General features: G+C 43.4%; 2 protein-coding genes across 2 annotated transcripts in view; one reads left to right on the plus strand and one right to left on the minus strand.

The window, feature by feature from the left end:
* Window positions 1–13,597: 13,597 nt before the first annotated feature.
* Window positions 13,598–24,468, minus strand: Txndc9 (thioredoxin domain containing 9). The gene is made up of 5 exons (XM_038343698.1): window positions 24,295–24,468; window positions 22,495–22,703; window positions 21,418–21,536; window positions 17,473–17,727; window positions 13,598–14,843 (listed from the first exon to the last, which is right to left on the minus strand). Exons 2-5 carry the CDS (start codon window positions 22,681–22,683, stop codon window positions 14,726–14,728), a joined length of 681 nt encoding a protein of 226 aa, XP_038199626.1. The 5' UTR covers window positions 22,684–22,703; window positions 24,295–24,468; the 3' UTR covers window positions 13,598–14,725.
* An 858-nt stretch (window positions 24,469–25,326) lies between these two features.
* Eif5b (eukaryotic translation initiation factor 5B) overlaps window positions 25,327–26,541 on the plus strand; it is a 57,402-nt gene continuing 56,187 nt past the window's right edge. Inside the window, exon 1 of the mRNA XM_038342788.2 lies at window positions 25,327–25,545. Coding sequence (XP_038198716.1) covers window positions 25,511–25,545 — 35 coding nt within the window. The 5' untranslated portion in view covers window positions 25,327–25,510. The remainder of the gene's footprint in view (window positions 25,546–26,541) is intronic.

Here is a 26,541-nt window from a genome sequence, read left to right on the forward strand (position 1 = left end):
AGCCAACGTCAAACCTTCATTGCAGATCATAAAACTCCTTAGGATCTGGCTCGCAACAAGACCTGATGAGGAAACACTCTGTGATATTCTTCCTTGTCCACAGACATGGAAGTGTGAGATATACCGAGCAACCAATAAAGCTGTCGTTGATGCTGTGACTCAGGTGGTTCGTCTAAAATACCTCAGGCGTGGGAACCTGTTCTGGGATTGCCCCATCGTTCCTCACAGTGCTTGCCTGCTTCCCAGGCTACAAAGCACTTTCTCCTCTTCTGTTGTAAGCCCATGATGAGTGTAAGGCGCACAGAGTAAATGCTCGTACAGATGACTAAACTATTATATTCAATAATAGAATGGCTTTTCCAACTTAACAACATGTAGCCAATGGTTGGGTTGGGTAGGGTGGACCTGTTTGCCACATCATACATCCTATAACACCTCAGAAAACATAGAAAGCTCTTTCCCTAAATCTATGGGGGAAACATCATGATTTGGGAACTATTATCAACCAAAGTCATAAAACGTGGTTATTATGTGGGAGCCAGTGTCCTATATAGCTATATGGGGTGATTGTCCTCAAATGATGTGGGGCATTCAATGTGCATAAAAATGCCAACACCCAGTGGAGTCAGGACAAGGCTGGGAGTTGCTTCAAGAGTGCCGGGAGCATGGATACCACACACTGATTTTTTTGTTTTATTTTGTTTGCTTTTAAATCTATAATAGTTACCAGTCCCCACATTTAATGTCTGTCTGCTTTGCAATTAGCCAGAAGTTTTGTGTTCTCCTGTAACCTTTAGAAAGGACCAAGTTAGAGTAATTGGGCTGCTTTTCATGTGTTTGCTCAGTAGGGCATCATGGGTGTTTTCCCTATAATTTTGAAGGTTGGGATCTTTGTTGTGTCTGGGCACAGGAAAGGGCAGAAGCAGAATCATCTAAAGATTTTTACCAGTCAAGTTCTCCAGATAAATAGAACCAGTAGCGTATGTGTATGGGAAGAAATCTTTATTCTATTATCATTGAAACATTTAATTTTTGATCTAGTTGTTTCTTCTTTTCTTTCTTTTAAAATTAACTCTTACTGTATTGGCCAGGTTGTCCTTGAACTCATGATCCTCATGCCTTCGACTCCCAGGTAGCTGGAATTTCAGACATGCATTATTCAGATCAGACATTTATTTTAATAATTTGCTCACAATTATGGAGGCTAGCAAGTTTAAAATCTACAAACCAGAGACCATAAAAAGCTAACATTGATGTTCAAGTTTAACACTTCCTGTTGGTAGAACTGCTTCTTGCTCAGTGAAGGACCAAAGAGTCTCTGCTAGTAGGGCCTGAATTTATAAGATGACACTCTTCCCCACATTGTGGGGGGTATGTTTTACACAGATGGAATGTTAATTTTATCGCTAAACACTCTTACAGAAACAACCATAATAATGTTTGACCACAGGTCAGTTTTTGTTGTACAAGACTTTCCTTCAAGTCAAAAAAGCCCCGTCTTCTGGAGTTCAGCCGTGCCTACTTGCAAAAGATTGTCCCAGCTGGGCTTGCTGGCTATTCTCATTCCCTCACAGGAGGCAGGGTGAGGAAGGTCACGGGACCCTCGCCTGAGTGTCCAGCCACTCTAAACCACTTGCCATAAGCAGTTCTCCCCTTATTTCATGTGGCCTTGGAGAGAGGCTAGAGTTCATAAGTCAGGGAAGACCAGTGGAAGGGAGGCTCCATCTATGTGTCTATGAAAAAGGTATTGTCTCTGCTGGGTAAAGGCTTTCTTTGGAGAGGGATCATCTGCATTCCTGTAAGCAGCTCCTAAACCCAGTAAAGTCATAGATCTCCCTGAGTGAATTCTAGTGAAATTGTGCCTTGTGTTCAATAGGACCTTAGGAAAAGGGACGGAGATTGAGTTTATCCTCTCCAGGGAAGGGATTTTAGCAACAGATTTCCATGGCTATGATAAAATAATTGAGATAATCAGCTAAAAGGGGCGTATTTTAGCTCACAGTTTCAGAGGTTTTAGTCTCTGGTTCCTTGGCCCCATCACTCTAGGTCTGTAGTGGAACAGAACATTATGCCAGGGAGAGCATGTTGGAGCAAAGCTGCTAACTTCATGGTAGCCAGAAAGCAAAGAAAACAAGAGGAAGAGGGGATTGGGTACCAGTGTACCCATCAAGGGCAAATTTTCAATGACTTAACTTCTTTCAAATGGATGCCTAAAGTTTCTAACACCTACCAAACCAATCACCATCTCAGGATTCAACCTCCAACGTATGAGGGGTTGCGAGGCATTCCTGATTCAGATTATAGCAGTCATGCATCTGAGCATCATGGCCCTTTCTGTGGGCATGTACAACTAACCATTGCTGGGTCCTAGTGAGGCTTCTCCATTTAGGAGTCTAGAACTTAGCATGCTGTGGGGTGGCTGCTTTTTCCTTTCTGGAGTGACATCTGATGTCATTTAGATTCTGATGTCAAAATCATATACTATGTAGCGTCATCATCATACCCCTTAAACACTCCACAGAGAGGGATGGATTCCTGCTTGAAACATCAAATTTACCATGGTAAATTGTGGTAAAAGTCATTTCCTTGAGCCCAGCTCCATCATAACAGGCTGAAGCTGAGACATGAGTCAGTATGAGACACACAGATATGTTCAGATGAAGACTCTCGGCACAGAGACACTCTTCTGGCCCTTAAAGTTTTCAGTATTGCTTTACTAAACCTATGGCAGAGGCTCTTTGGAAATGATCAAGTCCAGTTCAATGCTGCCCAGTTCACAGTGTTCTGTGGGAACATCTACACTCTATACAGAAGTTCATTCTCAGCGAGGAAGCCAGGAGTAGGAGAAAAAACTCTCCAAGGAGCGTGGCTACATTCTAAATTCTGCCGTCTGCAAGGCTAGTCTGTGGTCCCTCTGCAGAAACAGACAGAGTCCCACTCTCAGTGAATAGGTGGATTGTAGAGGTTGATGACGTCACTGACAGAGAATTGATGAGAAAGTCTGTTACACAAGAGTTTCCTGAGAACAGAGTGGGCACAGGCGTGTATAGACTGGCTAGTGTGGACAGAAAAACTGCCCTGAGCTTTTGCAGTGGCTGAAGCAGGAGTAGAGAAAGTTCTCACATGGGAGCTGGGAGTCTATGAGCTTTGGATTTTTAGTTACTACAAAATGTTTACTAACTGAAAATGAAGACAGTGAGATAACAGAAGTCCCAGAAAAGTAACTTGAATCCCTGCATTTAAAAATTCTTGACTTCTGCTCTGTGGTGGTGGCTCACACCTTTAATCCCAGCATTCAGGAGGCAGAGTTAGATGGATCTCTGTGAGTTCAAGGCCAGCCTGGTCTACACAGAGGAACCCCGTCTTGGAAAACCAAGCATAAAAAGAAGATGTTTGACTTCACGATACTGTAAGCCTGAATAGTAGCCTAGGCCTGGAGAACTAGTAGGCATATGACCATCAGTGGGCATATTTTTGATAGTTAACTAAACTGGCATAGCAGCTTCTAAATACCTGTATGTCTACCATAAACGAAAGGAGATGCCTCTTCTTACAATGGGCAGTGAATGCAGAACCTCATGTCTGCCCAGCATGCAGAGCATAAGCAACGGGTATAAACCCAGCCATAAACAATCACTTAACCACCCTCTGTAAGGCTCAGGGAACATTGTGGGAAAAGGAGCTGGAAGATAACTGTGTTTTTAACTGTGCCCTATGTATGGTCAGAGAAGAGGAAGAGAAAGCAGCTTTAGGGGCTCTACCCTTCACTTTTAACTGTTGGATATTGATAGATTCTTGGAAAAGAAGAATGAATCGTTGTCTTTAGTTGTGCACCCACTGCTGAGCCCACCAGGCTCCAAAGGATCGCTCCAAACTTACAGTCACACAGATGGCCCTTGGTAATATCAGTGGGTCACAAAACAGCAAGAGCATGAGAGAGAGTGTTGTGGGAAAGGGAAGGGAGGAGGGGTAGTAGGGAGATGAGATGAGATTGGTTAGTATGCATAGCATACATGTATAAAATTGTGTATGTGTATATGTTTTGTAATATCGTGTATGTATGAGTGTGTGTGTGTGTGTGTGTGTGTGTGTGTGTGCATGAGCATTGGGGTCTGACTAAAAGTTTTTGGCTTAAAAGAAGATTCAAACAAGCAGATAAATGAAGTAACACAAAGAGAAAGAAAGGGAGAGAGAGAAAAAAACAGAGATATAGAGAGAATATAGATAGGATGTACAGAAACAAGAAAAAGTTCAGGCTATATAATTAAGAGAAGAAAAGAAGTTGCAAAATAGAATGCATGGTGCTGTTTTAAGAAAGACAACTGTCAGCATGTGTCAGTGTGTGTCAGCATGTGTCAGCGTGTGTCAGTGTGTGTCATCACGTGTCAGCGTGTGCCAGCGTGTGTCTGCGTGTGTCAGCATGTGGCAATGTGTGTCAGCATGTATCAGTGTGTGTGGGCATGTGTCAGCGTGTGTGTCTGCATGTGTCAGTGTGTGTCAGTGTGTGTCAGCGTGTGTCAGTGTGTGTCAGCGTGTGTCATTGTGTGTCAGCATGTGCCAGCGTGTGTCCACGTGTGTCAGTATGTCATCAGAAAACAAATTCTGAGGAAATTCACCATATCCCGAGAGATGTTTCCTATGAAACATGAGATTATAGGATAGGACACTTTTACTTTTCATGCTTTACATTATGTAATTATTTTGCATATTCACTGTTTTTGAAAACAGAAAAATAATGATAAAATTAATAGCGAAAGCCACCTCGTTTTTTTTTTCTCACTTTCTCCTAGACACTTAGGACACAGTAATTTGATAATTTAAATTCAGTCAGTCTCAATTTTATTCCCTAATGTCTATGTTCAAAAGTATTTTGTCTCAATAGACCAGAGGTCCAAATCATTGTCAGGGGCTCAGTAACAAGTGTTGCTACGTGGCAATGATCTAGAACTCCCTAGCATTTAAGCACAGCCTGTGGTCACTCAGCCCTTTGTCTTTGGACCGTGGTGTAAAACCATGGTAGCAGGATTGTGTGATAGAGGTGGTTGCTCACCTCAGGTCAGTCAGGGGGCTAGGAAAGGGAGAATGTAGGTCCCCCACAGACCAAACTCCCAATTTAGACCTTCCCTTTTATTAATTTAGTTAGGGGACTACTGCAACTATGCTTGAAGACTGGCTACAAATCACTTCAATGTCAAAAAAGATTTGCTCTACATGATAGCTTTTAAGGTTTGTACTGGAGTGAAGGGCAATGCTGGGAACTGGTCCCAGGGTTACGTGCATGCACTCTAACACTAAGTGAGCTACCAACTATAGGTCATTTGGCTGAATATTAAATTATGGATTCACAAATGATTTCTGTATATTATATATGGCATGCTACTGCCTTTCAGTATGATGTATGGTGTATAAAATTTCAATGCTAACTCAATTTTCTTCCCCTTAAAATGATCTGACGTTTCAAAGCCTCCCTTGCTTACTTTTTTAAGGTCATAGATTTGAAAGAACCCTTCTCAATTTGATTTTTCTAGTGGCTTGATTTCACCAAATACATGGGAGTGCCTTTCTGCTATGTAAATTCAAGTCTTTTATCTCAGTAGAACTTTACTGAGTTACCATTTTGGTATTTGCTCTTCCTTGGCTTTCTTCTCTGGGGACTCATGCAGTACTTCCTTGGTTTCTATGCTTTAAAACGTTTCCTTTTTACAAAAGATTCCCTTAATTTCTTCCTATTGTACCTACCTCTCCTGCTGTTGGACCTTATTTATTCTTAATTTTTTGTTTGTTTTTTGTTTTTCAAGATAGGATTTCTCTGTGTAGCTCTGGCTGTCCTGGAACTCACTCTGCAGACCATGTTGGCCTAAAACTCGCAGAGATACACCTGCCTCTGCGACCCAAGTGCAGGGATTAAAGGTGTGTGCCACTACCTCCAGGTTTCGTTTTTAAAATAAAAAAAATTCTTAATGATGGCCATTTTGAATGAGATGAGGTGAAATCTCTAATTAGTTTTAGTGTGCATTTCCCTGATGACTAAAGATGTTGAAGATTTTTTCAAATACTTTAGCCATTTGTATTTATTCTTGTAAGACTTGTAATTGTAATTATTTATCCTTGTAAGACTTGTAATCGTAATTATCATGAGCCCACTCTTTGCATGGATGATCTTTTTTGTCTTTTTGTGGTTCTTTACATATTCTGTGTATCTCTTGAGTGACATGTATCTGGTTACTATGTTTCTATTCTGTGAGGTTTATTATCTTTGCTTTGACGGAACTCATCTCTTGTGACTTCATTTGCCTAGGACAGTTTCCTATGCTTTTTCCCAAGAAAGTTCTTGACAATACCTATAGCTGGAAGTGTTTCCCTTACGTCTTCCTACAGTGTTTTCAGTTCCAGGACTTTTAATTAATTTTGCATTGATTTTGTGCATAGTGGAAGACATGGGTCTAGTCTCATTCTTCTACAGGCAGATACCCAATTTTTTCTATACTATTTGTTGAAGAGACTTTCCTGCAATATTTATTTATTTATTTATTTTGGTTTTTTTTTTTTTTTTGAGACAGGGTTTCCCTGTAGTTTCTAGAGCCTGTCCTGGAACTAGCTCTTGTAGACCAGGCTGGCCTTGAACTCAGAGATCCGCCTGCCTCTGCCTCCCGAGTGCTGGGATTAAAGGCGTGCGCCACCACCGCCCGGCTTGCAATATTTATTTTTGTCATCTTGTTTAAAATTAGATAGCCAGAGCTGTGTGTATTTACTCCGTTGTTCTACATGTCTGTTTTTGTGCCAGCCCCATGCTGTTTTCATCACCGTGGCTCTGTAGTACAGTTTAGGATTAGTATTATAACCCCTGTAGTACAGCTCTTTCTCCTTAGGATTGCTATGGCTCTTTGGGGCCTTTATGTGCATCCATGCGAGCATTGTAATTTTTCCTTTGTCTGTGAAGAATGTAATTATAGGCCAGGTGGTGGTGGCGCACGCCTTTAATCCCAGCACTCAGAAGTCAGAGGCAGGCGGATTTCTGTGAGTTCAAGATCAGCCTGGTCTACAAGAGCTAGCTCCAGGACAGGCTCCAAATCTACAGAGAAACCCTGTCTCGAAAAACAAAACAAAACAAAGCAACTACAAAAAAACCCCATAATTTTGACACGGATTGCTGATGATTCTATAAACTGTTTCAATAATATTATTTTTATAATATTAATTCTGCCAATCCATGAGCATGAGCGATTCTCCGTCTGTTCATATCTTCACATCCTTTTCCAGTGTCTTAACATTTTGTTGCAGTGGTCTTTTACCTCCTTAGTTTATTTTTGTTGTTGTTTTAAAAGTTTATTGAGCCCGCATTTAGTAATGAACACCACGGGATGTCTGGCAGAAACTCCCTGCCACAACAGTTTATATCGGCAGATATAATGTTCATAGCAATGAGTTGTTGGTCTGGTTCGAGGCCTCGTGTTTCTGGTACACCATCAATACTGGACCCTCTCTGAAACTCCTCTCCTTTATCCCTCGGCTACCCTGAGTCATGGAGATCCTGTGGCTGTGGTTCCACAGGACCCGTCCCTCCACACGCTCCAGTAGGTCCTAGATGGGACAGATGTTGGAGGGGGCCAACCTGTGGGCCTGGGTGGTAGCTGAGTTGGTCAGCCTGGGCCTCCTCCACGCCCCCACCACTCCAGACAAGGGGCAGGGCCAACTCAGCAAGGGCCCTTGGACATCAACACGACTTTAGATGGCAGTCCAGACCACTGGCATCAGAATGGTTTCTGATAGTAACACAGGCCACGGACATCAACGACGATCCCCACAGCAGTAGGACCACTGACTCAGACATGGCCAGGGGTGCAGCTCAGGTCCGGATGTCCCCATGGCCTCAGGTAGGAGCACAGGCTATTCAAATATGTATGGCCAACGTCAGCAGCATGGCCCTCGGACATCAACATGGCCTCAGGTAGCAGCTGAGACCATGGACATCTGCATGGCCTTTGGTGGTGACACAGGCCAAGGACCCGGACATGCCCGTCAGCAGCAGCACTAACCAGAACATCACATGGCCTCAGGTAGCAGCTCAGGCCACTTATATCAGTCTGTTCCACACCACGTCTCCAGTTTCTGTCTGCGCAGTACATGAACCCCGCCCGCTTCTCTCTCTCCCGGTTCTCCACTTATTGGAGTGGCGCCCGGCTGTCGGGGGGACCTCTGGCTGCTGCCTTATGGCTGCCCACACACAGTGGATGGGCTCTTTCTTGTTTTACTTTTCTCCCACCTTTTGGGGAAGATTTTATGAGTGGGTTTTTATACTTACTTCATTCTCTGCGAATGAACATCTGGTAGATAGAAAGGCTGCTGGGTTTTGTATGCTGGCTTTGCACCTTTTTACTTTTCTAAGAGCATTTGCAAGTTCTAAGAGTTTCCCAGTCTCTTTAGCATCAGATCACGTCTTCCAACAAGGGGAACTTCACTCCTTCGTTTCCCATTTGTCTCCCTTTTATTTCTTTTCTTGTCTTATCGCTAGCTAAAATTCAAGCACCATATTGAATAAGTGAGAACAGCCACACTTGTCTCATTCTTGGTTTTAGAGAAAACACTTTCATTTTTTCCCCATTTAGTATAACATTGGTTATGTTTTTCATATACCACTTTTATTATGTTCTTATGTTCCTTCTGTTGCTAGAAAAGATGTTGAACTTTGTCAAAGGCCCTTCTTGTGCTTATGGAAATGATTACATGATTTCTGTCTTCTAGTTTGTTTATGTGTGGGCTAGCAATTTTTAAATTTTCAGCATTTATGTGTACATATGTGAGACAGTGTGAATTTATGCACATCGTATACAAAACGTGCAGGCATCCTCTGAGCTCCAGAACTAGAGTTATAGGTGGTTGTTGTGTAAGCACCTGCTGTGGGTGCTGGGATGCTGGGAGCCAGAGAAGGGTCCTCTGCAAGAGCTGCATACACTCTGAGCCACTGAACCATTTCTTCAGGCCTGTGGGGTACAACACTTGATTTTAATGTTTAAACCACCTTTCAACCCTCAGATGACACCAACATAGTCATGGTCTGTTATCTTAATATGCTCTTGAACATGATTTGCACTTATTTTATGGTGGATTTATTTTTTTCTGCCTTTGTTCATCAAGGAAATGGACTTATAATTTCTTTTCTTGTTGTGTTCTTAATCAGTTTTGGTGTCAGGATGTTGGCATTTTGTTGCTTTTTCCCTCCAGGGTTAGGAAACCTTGTGTGTGTGTGTGTGTGTGTGTGTGTGGTATGTGTGTGTATGTTCCTGTGTGTTGATGTGATATGCATATGCCTGCTTGTGTGGAGGCCAGAAGACAACTTTGGGTTTTGGCCCTTCCTTTTCTACCTTGTTTGAAGAAAGATTTCTTCACCAGTGTGCGCAGGCTAGCTGGAGCACAAGCTTTGGCTGTGTCCTGTCTCTACCCTCTACCCTAGGGGTGCACTGGGATTACTGATCCAGTGCTGTAAGTGATGGAGGACTCTCATTGGTTAATAAAGACACTGCCTTGGCTTTTTGATAGGGCAGGATTTAGATAGGTGGAGTAGACAGAACAAAATGCTGGGCAAGAGGGAAGTTAGTCAGATGCCTCAAGCAGTCGCTATGACTCTCCTCTCTGAGATGGATGCAGGCTAGAATCTTCTCGGTAAGCCATCACTCGTGGTGCTACACACATTACTAAATATGGGTTAGTCAAGATGTTAGCCAAGAAGAGGCTAGATATAATGGGCCAGGCAGTGTTTAAATGAATACAGTTTGTGTGTTGTTATTTCAGGGCATAAGCTAGCCAGGTGGCTGGGAGAGGGGCAGCAGGAACGGGGCATGCAGCTCCTCATCACTACATGTAAGTTCTGGGGATCAAGCTCAGCTTGTCAGGCAGGACAGCATGCACCTTCACCCTTGTGCTAACCTTGATGACCTGAGGTCAACCCTCAGAACTCACATAGTGGAAGGAGAGCACCAACTCCTCCGAGTTTTCCTCTGACCTCCACACATGTGCTGTGAATTGCACATACAAAGTTATAATTCTGGTGGTAATCATGTTGCCTTACCTCCCCCCCCCAATATTTCTGGTGTCTCTGTGATAACATTTGTACACCTTTGGCTTGGTTATCTCTTTTGGCTTTACTTGCAAATCTTAGTAAGCAACCCACTCTTAAGAGTACTACCCAGTATGGAGATAACAAACTATTATGATAACAACAGTACCAAATATAGAAATAAACCTAAGCTCCATTAATATATCACATGTGACCAATAAACAGAATGGGGAAAAGCAACATAGAAGGTTATGAAGTTAACAATTATTTAGGGTAAATGTGTGTAGACAGAGACCGCTTGTTCACTTCCTGGTCACCCAGACGAGATAAGGTTTTGGCGTCTGACTCTTTCAGCAGCTATATGGTGTCTCTCTGACTCTGCCTACACACTCTCTCTCTATCTCAACCAGTTTGGCTATAATCTGCCCTGCTGTAGGCCAAAGCATCTGCTTTATTAACCGATGGTAGTGAAACGTATTCACAGCATACAGAAGAGAATCTCACATCAAATGTGGCAATAGCAAATGAATGAGATAAAGGAAGGAGGCAGGGAAGAGGGGACATAGAGAAGTAATAGTAAATGAATGAAAAGCACAAGAAGAAAAACAGAGAAGAAAGTTGTGGAAGAGAAAAAAAGATTAGAAGAGAAAAAAAATATAATAAAAGCCCAGATTTTGCAATAATGATAAAGTTAAAAAACAAAATTAGACAAATGTTAAGGAGTCCAGAGGGCATGGTGGCAGCATGTTTTGTTTCAGTATTCTGGAGGCACATCTCAGAGTTCGAGGCCAGCCTGGTCTACATAGAATGAACCGGTCCCAATCTTCCCCCTCAGAAGAAGGGAGTACAAAATAAAACCACGAGTTTTTAAAACAACAAACTAAAGAGTATCCCCAGCAAGTCAGAAATCAACATACTGTTGAAAGTCTAGTTGAGAGGAACAAAAGAAACAAGAAAAAAGAATGCCTATTAGTGAAGAAATGCATAATCAAAGCTAGATGATTCCATGAAGAGCTAAAGAACAAAAACATCCCAAAATATTAAAACAAAATATTAAAAAAAATAGGATAAAGAAAAAGAACTGCTTTGAGTATAAAAACAAGTAAATGCAAGGGAAGGCCTGGGGGTCAAAGAAAGGATAAAGAACTAAGGAAGCTTCTTTCTAGGCCAAAGAACTGGAGTGCTCCTTTTTATGGCTAAGCCCTGTTGGGCAAGTGTCTGATCGCCTCAGGACCTGTCTACTTCAGTAGCTTCCCTTCCCTGTGTAGTAGCGTCCTCTACTGGCCACACTCAGCTTTGCAGTCTGTGGGCCACTTTTCCATCCCAGATTCCTTCTTCAGGACTGGGGCTATCTCCCAAGAGGACCGGAGTGTGGGAGCAACCAAGATAACACGGTCTTGGACTCAGTACTTTCACTGTCTTGCTGGAAGGGTGCTGTTGTGCGAGCCTGAGTCTCCAGGCTCTGCAGTGGTACTGCTACCTCGATAGCATCAGGCTCCACCAGCTGATCACAGGCGCTGGGCTACAGAACTCAATTGATGGGATCTGCTCCTGGCAACCAGCGCAGGACTTTGTTCCTGTTCGCTGTACGCGGCTGTCAGCACGGAGCCCTCCCATTCTACACAGCCACCTCCCTGGGTTGTCTGTCATTACTGAACCATGGTTAACTAAACTCAGGCTCGCCGTTGTGTGGTTGTTCTCCATTCTCAGGCTTCAGCGTGGCTCAGTTTCTTCTCAAGGTGGTGCCTGGACTCTGCCAGTCGAGTCACACGGTTAACAGAAATGGGTGTCCCCTCTACCGCAGACCCAACGGCCGCGGGATTCATGGTCTCATCAAAGCCCACAAGTGGGTCTGAGAGCTGTGGGTTTCCCCGAAGGTAGGGCTGCGGGTCTCTTCACCAGGACAGCCTGGCTCACACAACATAATCCCTTACCCCTGAGTCATGCGTGTGCTTGGGTAGACTTTTTTTTAATAAAGATTTATTATGCATACACTCACCAGAAGAGGGCACCGGATCTCATTGTAGATAGTGTGAGTCACAATGTGGTTGCTGGGATTTGAACTCAGGAAGAGCAGCCAGTGCTCTTAACCTCGGAGCCACCTCTCCAGCCCTTGGGTTGACTTCTTTGTAAGGCACTAGATCTTTCCTCCACACTTTCACGCTACCTTTGCGGATTTCCGAATCGCTCCCCATCTCTCTCTTTAGCACACAGACTACTTTTCTTATTCTCACTCTTTGGTGAGAGTCCCAAAGGCAGCTTTGAGTCTACCATCGAGTCTGTTGTCGACTGTCTTGTCTCTGACTTTGCTTGGGTCTGCTCTGTCAGGGCAGCCATTCCCACTTGCTTCCTGACTGTAGCTACAGGATGAAATCACACTGATTAAAAAAAAAAATTGTGCTAGGTGGTGGTGGCACACGCCTTTAATCTCAGCACTGGGTCGGCAGAGGCCAGCCCAGTCTATCAACTTAGTTCCAGGACAGCCAGGACTACATAAAGAAACCCTGTCGAAACAACTCCCCCCCCCCAGATTCTGCTTATTAAGACTTAAATTATGTGTTTATGTCTGTATTTGGGTATATGCATGTGTGAGTATGATCTTAAGATATAATCGTTTTCTTATATTACTGGGCTTTAGTTAGCATTTTTGTGTGCTCAGGAAAATTATTGGTCTGTAATTTTATGATGTTGCATTGCAGTCTGGCTTTGGTGTTAGCTTAATACTAGTCTAAGAGAAGAGTTACTAGCAGGAGATAGTGTTATCCCTTATGTTTCAGGTGTAAAAGTTTGTGAAAATTGATGTCATTCTTTAAAAATGTTTTTGAATTTATGAGTATAGTCATTTAGTGTTGTACTTTTCCATTAGAAATGCTATTTATAGATTAGTTCTGCTCAAATTTAGAAGGTTTCTCTTCATGTATGTGAGTCTGCACTTAAGTGAGCAGGTGCCCAAAGACGCTTGAAGATGGCATTATACCCTTGGAGCTTAAGTTATCACTGACAAGGGTGCTGGGAACTGAACCTGGGTTCTCTGCAAGAGCAGGTGTGTATTCTAAACCACTGAGCCATCTCTTTAGAGCCCTGCTCCTATTTTTTTTTTTTACTTCTTCTATTTCAATTGGTCTTTCTAGGATTCTGTTTTTCTTGTTTATTAGTATAAAGATGTTCATAGTTGGCCATTTCAATTTTTCCTTGAATCTTTTCTGCTATGCCTTTCCTCACCTGCTCAGGACAGGTTTGTTGCCTTCAAAGAACTAGATTTTTATATCTTTTAAAAATAGATTTGCCTTAGTTTGTTTCCTGCCTGAATGTATGTATGTGCACGTGTGCTTGTGCCCACGGAGATCAGAAGGCAGCATCAGATTCACCCAGAACTGAGCTAATGCATGGCTGTGAACCACCATGTGGGGGCTAGGAATCGAACCCAAGTGCTCTTAACTGCTGAGCCATTTCCCAGCCTCTTTATGTCATTTTTAATTTATTAATATGTTTGTCTTACACTTCCCCCTTCTTTCCCACTTTAGATTGCTTCCAAATCCCAAATTACTTTTCAAAATTCAATTTGTATTTACTGCATTATGTGTTACATGATAATTTGTATTTACTGTAGTACGTGTTACAATTTGTATTTACTCTATTACATGTGTTGTTACATGACAATTTTTATTTACTGCATTACGTGTTACCTGACAACTTATATTTACTGCATTATGTGTGTGTTACATGACAATTTGTATTTACTGCATTACGTGTGTTACATGACAATTTGTATTTACTGCATTACGTGTGTTACATGACAATTTGTATTTACTGTATTATGTGTTACATGACAATTTGTATTAACTTTATTGTGTGTGTTACCTGACAATTTGTATTTACTGCACTACGTGTGTTACATGACAATTTGTATCTACTGTATCACGTGTGTGTGTGCTCCAGGACAATCTGCAGGAATTGTTTCTCTCCTTCCAAGTGGGTCCTGGGAATTGACTCGGGTCCTCAAGATTTGTGGCAAGTGCTTCCCTACACTGAGCCATCTCATTAGATGGTGCCACACTATTCTAAAACTGTTGTACTAGCAGCCATCGGAGTTCCATATGCGGCCACTCAAAAACTATTTCTTAACTATTTAACACATCTCAGCATGTAAGCAATGCGGACCCTTTAAATCAGGCAATGTGCTGATGACCTGACTGTCCTGCTGCTTTCAGCAGTCATCATGCTGCACCCAGAATACACGGCAAGTCTTTAATAGTTCCTAAAACACATTCCATGAAGTGAGGACTCACTGACAGGTATATGTGGGACACCAGGAAATGCTCCCACACCATTTGTATAGACAGCACTCATTAAGTCCTGTAAAAGTTGCTGAATTTCTATTGCTAACTCCGCAGATTAAAAACACAAGTGTGAGTGGTATAAAGATAGAAGAATTACGTAATGATAAAAACAATCACAAAAATAGAGAATCCAGACCCTTTCCAGGTAATTTAAGATATCTGTTTCTCTCAAGCTACACACGATGGCCACAGACAAATAGTAATGGCGTCCTTCCATGTGGTGAAGCAGTGTAAACTCTGGGATACGAGGTCAATGGGCCGAAATCAAGGACTTCAGAGAGACACTTAACTCTGATGTAAACAAACAGATGCTTTACAAATACAGCACAGTCTAGTCATCATCAGAATCAGAATCGTATTTCTTTCCTCGGATAGTTTTCTTTTCCAGCTTTGTGAAGTTTGTCCCAAATTTCTTTTGGCTCTGAAATGGTGGCTCCATTAAATTTCCACTAAAAGCGAAACAAAGTTTAAGAGCATTTTATTTTTTATGATTTAATACACTTGGGATGCTAGAATGTAAAAAGCATTAATACTAACAGTTAATAGTGTCACACCTTATCTAACTGTATTAGATCAACGTTTGAGCTTCTTGTTTATCATAATCATTATCATAAATATTTTTGGGCTGATGGAGATGGGGCCCTGGCCCTCTGCACGCTGGGCATTAATGTTCTGAAGCAGACAGGGAGCACAGCCGTGCCTGAGCCCCTGCTGTGACTCTTCCTGGGCAGTAACCAGTGTTTACATTTCTACACACATTCGCAAACTCACTCACGGAATGCACTATTGTCAGCCCGGGACTGGCACAAAACTTAGAAAAACAAAACACAACTTTAAAAAAAAAAACTTTTCAATGATGCTAGAGAAATAAATAATAAGGCAGTTTTGTATATGTGTCTGGGAGTATTCCTGGCATCCAGATGTTAGTTCTGGAACATCATTTGCTAGGCAGGAACTGTGGCACATGCCTGTAATTCCAGTTGCCAGGAGGCTGAGCTAGGACTGTGCATTTGAGGACCATTTAGACTATACAGTGAGAGCCTGCCCTGAACAAACAGTAAATAAAGTAATCAATAAATCAAAAAGGAGAAAAAACTATCACTTGCCACTGAAAGGAAGTACAACTTCTTAGAAACACAGCTAATTTTACAGACAGAATACAACATAAGCTTTCCTAAAGCATCTAGCTTGGGCCACAAGGGTCAAAGGATAATGAAGTTTTATTGACTATAACCTGCAGAATAAAATCATTTGCAGCCCAGGCTAATCACTAAATGAACAAGGAAATAAATGCAAGTGATACAAAAGTTCCTCATAAATCACCACCTGGCATGATAGTGTCCAACCCAGCGCTGTACCACTACCACCAGATGCCGCACTGAGAATGAAGGCACCGACACTCTCCTGCAGCAACTAGCCCTGACCTGAGATCTGAGTCTGATGCCGAGATGCACATATAGACCCGAGCTGGGGAACATTGAGAAATTAACTAGCTTATACTTTTTAAAAACTGCAAGCCTAAAACAATTACTATAGAAATTGTTACAGAAACTAAATGCAATAACTAAATGTGACACAATTTCCAGACAAGGAAAACGATACAAGGATGGTGGTACATTTGAGTAGGTTCTATAAACTATATCACTGCTATTTTATTAACTGCACTGGGAATATACAAGAAAATGTACTTATTCTTAGGAAAAATACATTTAGAAATAAAGAAGTATACTCAACGGTTCTGAAAACAATTTGTTATGTATCTGGCATATACATTTAAAATGTGGGAATATGGGAGACTATGCAAGAATTCCTTTTGCTAGTTTGCAACATAACTAAAATTCAAAATCAAGTTGGGCATGGTGGATCCCATCTGTAATCCCAGCACTTGGGAGGCTGAGGTAGGAGGATTAACATTACTGGACTGTAGAGTAAGACCTTGTCTTAAAACACAAAAACCTAAAGAAAAAGTTAGAAATAATTTCAAAATAGTGTTTTGTTGAACAAATGTTAATTTATGTTCATGTTAACAAAAGAAAAAAATGGACTTCTATAGTACAGAGATAATTCATCCATGTTTAGCGGAGTGAGGGGAAGTGGAGGAGACGAAAGGTGAAAGGCACAATTTTCCTTGTCTCTGTTTTCCTTCTCTTTTTAAAGCGAGAATAGGCACAGAACAGGTGGCACTTTCAATTCGAAAGGGACAAAGCCATGCACAAAAAAAAGGAAGATGAGTTTTAGATTGTTTCAGTTACGTAAGCTTTTGAAGTTTCAGACTGTACGTGTGACATGTGAACGCCTACAGTAAAAGCCTATTCAGGGCTATGGATTACTGGTGTGGTGTGGTGTGCAGCGTACAGCTAGTACATGTAAGGTCCTGGCTGTCACCTCAGTACTACAAGCATGAAATCACAAAAGCATAATGACCTCTTTGGCAGTTGTGTTTTACATTTTAATTTTATCACAAAGAATCACTTAAGTCAGCTATAAATTGTGGAGTTAAGGCTTAGGGTATAACTTAGTGACAGAAGACTTGTCTAGCATGTGCCAGTCTCTGAGTTGACTGTCTAAACATCGTAAAAAACAACCCTCCTGCACACACCCAAAAGCAATCTATTCAGGAATGTCACTTTGGGTTTCCAAAATTAGTTTCAGTGACATTTCTTACATTGAAAATGTCTAGGCTGCCTCCAAGGCTCAGTTTTTACCTGTAAATTTGATTTTGCTATAAGATCACATTACTCAGCCGGGCGGTGGTGGCGCACGCCTTTAATCCCAGCACTCGGGAGGCAGAGGCAGGCGGATCTCTGTGAGTTCGAGACCAGCCTAGTCTACAAGAGCTAGTTCCAGGACAGGCTCCAAAGCTACAGAGAAACCCTGTCTCGAAAAACCAAAAAAAAAAAAAAAAAAAAATCACATTACTCTATGCTTTAAGAAATGGGCTTTTCCCAAGCTGCATATAACAGGACTTAATTTCATAAAACATTAAAACACAAAATAAATAAATAAATTCTAAAAAATGACCAACTAGGCATGGCTTCAAATGAATCTATTTTTTGGTTCGTTTTTGCTAAAGGTTACCTGTAATTGATAACATCAGAACAACCAAGTCTCCACTCTAAAGTCTCCGTGGTGAAGTCGTCTGTGTTTCCTAGGTCAGTGAAGCCGACAACATAATCTTGTGTCTTGCCATCCCTCAGGAGAGCCAGTGTTGGGATGACTTTGATCCGCAGTCTCTCACAGAGGAATGGCGCCTTTTCCACATTCAGCTTCAAAAACTTGGTTTCAAGATGTTTTTTGGCCAGTGTTGCCAAATGTCTGTCTAGTATTTTACACCTGTAAGACAAGAGCAGAAAGGCAAAAGCTAAAGAAAGCATTACTGTGCAGCTCATTTTATATGTTTTTCTGCTTGAATCTTAATTTTATGAGTTGCCATATTTAGGATAAAAAAAATAAGGTTCCCTTATGCATGAATGTTTCCTGGTGTCTTCATAAGGATGAAGGGGGATAGATTTGAAGCTGACAGAACTCATAAAAGGCAAAAATTCAGCTGGTGCCACATTTGGAATTTACGATTAAAAACTGGAGTCACCAGAGCTGGGCAGTAGTAGCTCACACCTTTAATCCCAGCACTCAGGAATCAAAGGCAGGCTGATCTTTGAGCTGGAGGCCAGCCTGGTCTACAGTGAATTTTAGGACAGAACCAGGGCTACACGGAGAAACACTGTCTTGAAAAACTAAAAACCAAAAATGGAAACAAAACAACAACAACAAAAAAAGCCAAAAACTGGAGCCACCAAGAACTCCCTGAAACATGTAACTCTGTCAGGGAAGCTTATCTATTAAAGGTTACTAGTGCTGTTTAAATATGGCTAGTGTGATCCTTAAGAAATGAATGGTATCAGTGTGACTCCACCCCCAACTCCCCAGTGCTAGAGAATGAACCCAATAAACTGCACTTTCAGCTCTGTACTGATTTTTATTAAACCATCAGATGAAGAGGAAGTGACATTTTCTTTAAATTAAAATCTATTTTAAACAAACCAAGCTCCTAGTTGCAAAAGAAACAGACTGCCAACCTTTTCGGCTCTTAAGCACAGGTGTTCATTATATCTGAGTTTTACTTACTTATTATTTTGTTTTCCGAGACAGGGTTTCTCTGTGTCTTGGCTATACTGGAATTTACTGTACTGGAATTTACTCCATAGACCAGGTTCATAATCGCTGGCCTCTGCCTCCCAAGTGCTGAGATTAAGGGCAAGCACCACCACAGCCAGCTAAGAGTTGATTACTTTTAAAACATACAGGTGAGTCAAAGTTCTCGGGTGTAACAGGGAAGTACACAGGTGATTCTTGAGTACCCGCTGTTGCTCCAGAACTAGTCTAGGCTCAGGAAGTTTCTTGTAACCTTGATGCCCAATCTTGTTCCTGGCTGGGTCTTTTCTCCCAGGTAGTTCAATAAGATTTCAGAACTAAGACAGGGTGATGGTGACACACACCTTTAATCCCAGGAACTGGGAGGCAGACGAAGGCAGATCTCTGAGTTCCAGGACAGCTAGGACTACCTAGAGACCCTGTCTTGAAAAACCAAAAGAGCAAACAAAGCAAAATTTTAGAAATAAATGGTAAGGTAACAAATATCGGGTTTTAAATGATGCTCTAAACAAACAAATCTGTATGTAAGAAATCTGTAACATAAATCTACTCCATATTTTAACTGAAGAAGGAGCCTAATTTAATTCAGTCTATGCACACCATTTGTTCATTAATATATTTTGCTGTTGTTCTAAGATCTTACTATGTAGCCCAGGCTGACCTCAAAATTGTGATCCTACTTGCAGTCTCAAAAGCAATGAAATTATAGCTGTAGACCACCATGCCTGGGACCAACCCATGTTGTGGAATAGTAATTTAAGATGTACTACATTTGTTTATTCTGTGGAACATTTGTTTAATGATGCAAAGATGTGTTGCATTCTTTTACATTGCATTTGTTTGAAGCTATTACTAGGTCTGTCTAAAACACCTGTGAAGCAGTTACGGCGCCTTGTCTAAAACACCTGATTAGTCTAATAAAAAGCTGAACAGCCAATAGCTAGGCAGGAGAGAGAAATAGGTGGGGCTGGCAGGCCGAGAAAATAAATAGAAGAACATTAGAGGGAGGAAGAAGCAAAAGAAATCAAAAGGCGAGGACAAGAAAAGAAGAGGCCAGTCAGACAAGGAGTAAGAGTGAAAGATTACAGAAGTTAAGTAAAGGAAAAAGCCCAGAGGTAAAAGGTAGAAGGGACAATTTAAAAAAAGCTGGCTAGAAATAAGACAAGCTAGGGCTGGGCATTTATAAGAAATAAGCCTCCATGTCATGATTTAGAAGCTGCAAAAGAATTATAAGAATGAAAAACAACCAACATTTTAGCGTAACAACATGAGTCCGAAGACTGGAAAAAAAAAAGAAAGAAAGAAGACATTGCCACTTTCAGAGGCCCCGCTCTGCTGTTCAGCTGTCAGCGTTAAGTAGAAATGCAATCTAAGAGCCAGGTGGTGGTGGTACGTGCTTTTAATCCCAGCACTCGGAGGCAGAGGCAGGCCCATCTCTGTGAGTTCAAGGCCAGCCTGGTCTACAAGAGCTAGTTCCAGGACAGGCTCCAAAGCTACAGAGAAACCTTGTCTCAAAATGTCCAAAAAAAAAAAAAAAAAAAAAAAAGAGAGAGCAAGCTAAGTAAGAACCGCTTGTGGCAGCACAGGTACTGGCTTCCATAGATAGGAGGTGAATGTAGTACCTGGTCAGGCGCTTCTGACCAGGCCACAAGCTTTAGGCTTGGCTCTCACAAACCTAGACGTGGGCAGAGTCAGCCAAGAGAGGCTCACAGAGGACCCAGGTGTAGCTTATTTGCTCATGTGGATTCCTCTGCAGTCCTGTCCAGACACAGAAGAAGCAAGATGTAACTACGCCGCTGAAAAAGGTACTGAGCCATGTGGCTAACACAGATAAGAATAATGGGCTAATGTAAGTTATAAGAGTTAATAAGAAGCCCAAGCTAATGGGCCAATCAGTTTATGATTAATGTAAAAAAAAAAAAAATTGTTCGTGTGGTCAAAAAAGCCTAAAAGATACGCAGAACAAGAGGTCCAGACAGAAAAAAAACTCTGAACATATTCCAATGTGTTATACAATGTATGCAGGCTTAAGAAGGAAAGAAAAGGGGTATGGACAGTTATAGAAAGAAATAGTTTAAAATAGTCAAGTAAAGTCTTTAAAGAGACAGTAAATGTAAAATAAAAGAAAAAAAGCAGGGGCTGGAGAGGTGGCTCAGTGGTTAAGAGCACTGGTTGCTCATCCAGAGGACCAGGATTCAATCCCCAGCATCCACATAGCCGTTCACAACTGTTTGTATCTCCAGTTTCAGAGAATCTGGTACCCACACACAGACATACAGGCAGTCAAAACACCAATGCACATAAAATAAAAACAAACCATTAAAAAAGTTTTTAAACAAAGGAAAAAAGCCACAAAAGATGGGAAATACACAGTATAATGTTGTGCTGATTTTGAATTTTTTGATTGCTGATGGTTAAGAGACAGCTGCTGGTAAACATGGAATTGTGAGCAGGATTGCACCAAGCTAGATACTTTAGGGTTATCTTTATTTATTTTTTGGGGGGGGGGGTTATCTTAACTTTCAAATGGAAATCAAAAATGTTTTGGACAAGAATTTTTGTTTTTGTTCCCACAGGAGATAAGCCTGGCAGTTCCAACTAAGGTTTCAAGTAAAGGCTTGGTCAAGTCCCTCACTATCTCCTTATCAAGAGGACAGAGCGAGTGGATAAACACTGATCACGAAAGCTGTTGTCTCCAATTCCCAGCGAACACAGCACAGTAAAAAAGCAACCAAATTATTGTTTTGGTGAGAATCGCAAGAGTCTACTTTAAGACATACTTAGAGTTACACAGTGGAAACAAATTTGAGGAACAATGAACAATTCTCACAGGAATACTGACTTCCGGGGAGCGGGGGGAAGCAAAGTTACCTGAATGTGGTGTCTCTGTAGAAATGGCAAACCACTTTTTCACTCTCCTTGACTTCTTGAAAAAAGTCTCTCTCGCTGGCAACTTCTCTGTACTCCCCATGTCCTTTAGAAAGCCATTCCTAATTTCAAGAGAAGCACACGATCCAGCTGAAATGTCTTTTGGTGACACTCGGGATTTTAAGTGTATTATTTTGTAAAGAAACCAATTCTATCCCATAGCGAAAAGACAAACCAAACAAACCACCCCATGAAATAAAGCCTATCAGTTTGGGGGGGACAGTATGGTTACTGCAGCTCAGAAGCTTAGAAACCCACCTGTCTGCTTCTGATAATCTCAAACAGGCAAGGCCTTCTAGACTAGACATCAGTGAGCAGAGTCCTCAGAAGGAAAAGTATTCTACTCATGTGGTGTCCAGAACCAAGGAAAACCTGACATGTAATTCAACTCACAAGCCAAGGCACCAGAACCAAGTCTGAGAACACTCAGCCCCTTCCACCTTTCCTGTGGCAGAAATCTTGTTACCTCAACTATACACTCACTATGCCACCTTTCAGCCAGATGGTTTAAAAGAAAGAAAGAAAAAACAAGGCAAAAGTTTCAATCCTTCCCATCATTTACTTAACTAGAATTTTAATGACCTTTCTGAGCCTTTGTGTTAACTACACAGAACTGGGTGTGGGGGCACCGGCCTTCAGTTCCAGTGCTTCTGGAGGCAGAAGCAGGTCAATTGTGGCTGCACAGGGAAGTCCTGCCCCCCACCCCCAGCCAATTTAATAAAAATGCACACATGCTTTAGAAACCTCTTCTCACACGGAACCATTGTATGTCTTCAGTTTTGATATGTGCACCCTAAGCTTGGTCTGAGAAAAGTTTTAATCTCTCTTCCACATGTCAGCTCCTCAATTAAATGCTACATCTCGCCTATCTTCCCTTATGTTTGATTCCTGGGAAAATATTTAAGTGACAGAGAAGTTGAATTCAGAACATCCTGAAAGTGAGGAACGTCACATGACAGCACGCGTGGAGTCAGGAGCATAGCGCTAAGGTGATTTCAGAGAGCAGGCGGGAGAGGTTACTTGTTTCTGCTGCTGGGCCTTTCTGAGTGCCGCCAGTCTCTTCTCTTTGAGGAGTTCGAGCTCATCTTCACCGATCTGATCCAGCTTCTGAATTTCTGAGTCCAGGTGACTTTCCACGAGCTTAGCGGCCTGGAGGAACTGGTTCTCTAGGACTTCTGAGAACATGTCGATGGAGCCATTACCTTCCATTTTTCTAAGCAGTCTTGATGCTGGGAGGGTCACAAAGAAACAAGCATTAAGTTTACACTTTTGGGGTTTTGTTGGATTTTTTTTTTAAAGACAGGGTGTTGGTAACAGGGCTCAGGACCTTAACACAGCAGATGCCATGTTAGAGATAGCATTCTGACCTTAGAACCTTGCAGGTAGGCCCCAACATCTGCTAAAACAGGAGCAAAGACCTAGTCTATCAAAGACATGGTCCATAGTTCCAGGATCCGGGGACGTCCCTGATGGTACTAACTTTATGGCTTCTAGAAAAGCCATTTATTAATGGACACTGCCATAAGGAGTTTCACTTCTATACCCTCTCAGAGATATCCTAACAGAGACAGCTTTACTTGTGTTTAATCTCCCCTCTACACTTAATTCAGGATTCAAATTCAGGGCACAGAACGGTGCAACACAAATGGGTAGGTCTCCTTGCTTTATTTAAGCAATCGAGATAATCCCCACTCCCCCCAGCCACACCCACGGGCCATCCTGCTCTAGCCAATCTCTCACTGAGTCCTTCTCAGGCGAGTCTAGGTTGTATCAAGTTGACAGCTAAAACCAACCACTTCCCAAACAAAGTTAGCCTGGGCATGGTGGTTCATAACCGTAATCTCAGTTCTCAAAGGCAGAAGCCCAAGGATCAGGGATTTGAGATCATCCTTGGATACACAAAGAGAGTCCTGGGCTACATAAACCCTAAACAACCCTCTAAACACCAACTGTCAACGACTCGTAAGTACTATACGATTGAAAAGAAGCTGTATTTCTATGATCCCTACCCCGGAAGTGAAATGTAAGATTAAGACTCTCCACTTGGGTCGGGTGGTGTCAGTGCACGCTTTTAATCCCAGCACTGGCAGGAAGAGGCTGGCGGATCTCTATAAATTCAGAGCCAGCATGTTCTACGGAGCGAGTTCCAGGGCAGGCTCCAAAGCTACAGAGAAACCATGTCACGAAAAACAAACACCACCACCACCAACAACAACAACAAAGACTTCAGTCGGGACTAAATGAGGGGATCCGAAACAAACTCATCAGAATCTGACGTTATCTGGGCATAGCATTCGCTTACTCCTGTGGCTTTTTACAGGATGCCTTTACATTTAAATTTGGAGCCTCACGAGAATACAGGCCACAAGAGTTGCGCTAGGTTAGGCCATGGTAGTCACTGCCTTTAGATGCGGGGGCGGGGAGGGGAAGTAAGGAAATAGCTTAGTGAGCCCCCTAACTTTCTATTTATTGAACCAACTCGAATATTATTCTTACAGATGAACTGAAGGGCTGATACCTAACTATTTAACTAACCTACCAACTGCTGATCGAAATCCTAACCCCTGTACCTGTCGGAAGATTCTTTGCCACTCCCTGCGCTCCAGGGACAGGCGGAGCTGTTCCGGGGGAATCGATTTCGCATTACCTGGGGCGCGTGCGCCACAGCCTCAGCAGCCTCACGGTCAAGGCTGTCTCAGCTACGCCCTCTCCGCCGCCCCCACCCCCGGCCCCGCCCGACCCGGCCGGACGTGTAGCCCTGATCTGTCCTTCAACAACGGAACGCGGTGGCAGGATCTGTCACAGCATCCTCTGCCGTACCTGGCCTATTAGTGGTGCCGACGGAGAGGACGCTGCAGAACAAGACTACCGACCGGGTTCACGCAGGTTTCAGCCTCGCAGCAGTTGTTAAGGGCGGCGAAGGTTCTGTCCACTCTTCCTTTCTATTGGCTAAAGTCCTCTCGCGATACAATGTGAGAGACCCGCGGAAGGGGCGGCGAGGGGGTGACGAAAGCCTCGGAGAGTGCGTCTCTCCTCCGCCACCCGGAACTACAAGATTCCGACCCTATACTTGTTGGCTGATGACCGGAGGGATGGGCGCTAAGGACGCTGGGAATTGTAGTTTTTCTTGTGCACAGGCTGTGCGTCAGCCCCGGCTGTGCTTCATCGAAATGAGCCTGATGTTGTTCCTGTCCGTGGGGCTTTCAAGTTTAGTCTTTTTTAAAGTTAAGTATAACTTACAGTGCACTATTAATCGGTAGCTCGCACTAATAACATCGCCCCAAAACATTTTCGCCACTACAGAATCTTCCCTCCTGACTTCCTTAAACACACGAATTTTTAGAACTTGCTCATATGAAGATTCATATTAGGGGATTGGTCGCTGTACCCGTGTGTGTTTTCTCCCTAATAAATGTTCACAGTGTTACTAAGTGTTATACATGATTGTTCCTGAGGGGGATGGATCCATTCATTATTTTGGTGTGTGTGTGTGTGTGTGTGTGTGTGTCCCTGGGGAACTCCGGAAGACTCATTATTGGCTCCTTGTGGTCTCGTAATGAATGAATTTCCTGCAGCTGAGGAGATGTAGGCATGAGTGAATTTTCAGCACCACTCCTGGGTCGAATGCCAGCCCCCGGGAGGGTGCTGACGTGAGAAACGAGAAGCCTCATTGTGGTCCTCTAGGTTCTAGAATTCGGGAGCGGCCGGGCGCCGGTGCGCGGCAGTCCCTTGCGGCTAGGGGGCGCTCGGGTTCCCACCTGGCCGGCGGGTCAACTGAAGACGCTCTAGCCGAAGCGCCGCTCTCGATGAGCCGCGCCCTGCGTCCCCACGCCGAGGCGGCGGGGCGATGCGCTTGCGTACTGAGGGCTCACACCATATGTGCCCTGTCCCAGTGCGCGGGTCTGTGGAGAGCCGGGTGCGAGAGGCGGCGGCGCGAGGTGGACGGAGCCGAGCGGGCTTTGGCGTCAGCGGGGAGACAGTGGGTGTGTGAGACACCGAACCGAGAGGCCGGGTCCGCCGACGCCGCTGACAAGCGATGGGGAAGAAACAGAAAAATAAGAGCGAAGACAGGTAGACAGCGGGGCTCGGGCCGGGGGTCCGCCGGGAGTCGCGCGGGGCCCGGGGCCCTGAGTGGGCGGCCTTCGGCGGGACGCGTCCCGCGGCTGGGGTTCGGGCCGTCGCCCGCGTCTCCGGGGCTGCGAGGCTCGGCAGTCGTTTGAGCCGTCCGGGCGGTGTAGGGCCGGGGCTCGGGCGCTGCTGCCCCAGGCCTACGGCCCAGCTGGGTGCGAGCCGGGCCCTCGGAGCTCGGCTGGGGCGGCCCGGGAGCTGCTCTCTCGCTCCTGCCAGCCCTGTGACCGCCTCCCGGAGCTGCCCAGGAACTCCGGAGTTGCCGAGAGGGAGCCCAGCGGCTCCCTCCTCTTGTAGGCCAACTTGGAAACACTTCTGGGGTTATTTAAAGTGCCGGTTGCACCGACTCCATGCTTTCTGGCTTCCCATCTTCCGCCCTGTCTTCTGGCTTGTTTCTTAACTTCCTAGCACTTCCCTTAAGAAAGGAGGAGGGGTAGAAATCAGTCGGGGTCGCTGCTTTCTAAAGACTTTAAAAAAAGCCTTTCCAGGGAAGGGAGTGTGTTTATGAGTTACTTAGGCGGAGATTTGGGGAGCAAGCCTATGTGTTACGTTTGATTCCGTCCTTTCACCCTTTTCTGTTGAGTTTACTTCCTTGCAGTCAGCAACCATCTGTTTGTCTTTACGCAGTAGCCGTTCGACTTACTTTAAAACCCCTGGGGATTTTAAGCACTGAAAACAAAACCACGTCTGTGGCAGTTCATCGTCGTGGCTCACACAGACTTGGTTTTGAAGTGAAAATTATTAATGGTGAAGTTAGAATGCTAAGTTTACCTCGCAGTTGGCTAGCTGACGAGCAGAATGTAAAGATGAGCCTTGGGTTTGGGTTGTATGTCTGTCGGGAAACGAACCCTAGTTTGGAGGATAGGAGTTGGGTTCCTTGTGGCAGAGTTGGAGTTTGTGAAGAACAGGTTTTATTATAGATTTTAGTACCGGCGTTAA

The sequence above is a fragment of the Arvicola amphibius genome, chromosome 9 (assembly GCF_903992535.2).
Source record: "Arvicola amphibius chromosome 9, mArvAmp1.2, whole genome shotgun sequence".
Classification (NCBI taxonomy): Eukaryota; Metazoa; Chordata; class Mammalia; order Rodentia; family Cricetidae; genus Arvicola; species Arvicola amphibius.

Excerpts from the sequence above, each read along its gene's own strand:
- Txndc9 (XM_038343698.1), bottom strand. The coding sequence starts at position 22,683 with ATGGAAGGTAATGGCTCCATCGACATGTTCTCAGAAGTCCTAGAGAAC. Across the intron at positions 17,728-21,417 it reads TACAGAGACACCACATTCAG|GTGTAAAATACTAGACAGAC; the intron begins GTAACTTTGCTT and ends CTTGTCTTACAG. Across the intron at positions 14,844-17,472 it reads TCTGATGTTATCAATTACAG|TGGAAATTTAATGGAGCCAC; the intron begins GTAACCTTTAGC and ends TTTCGCTTTTAG.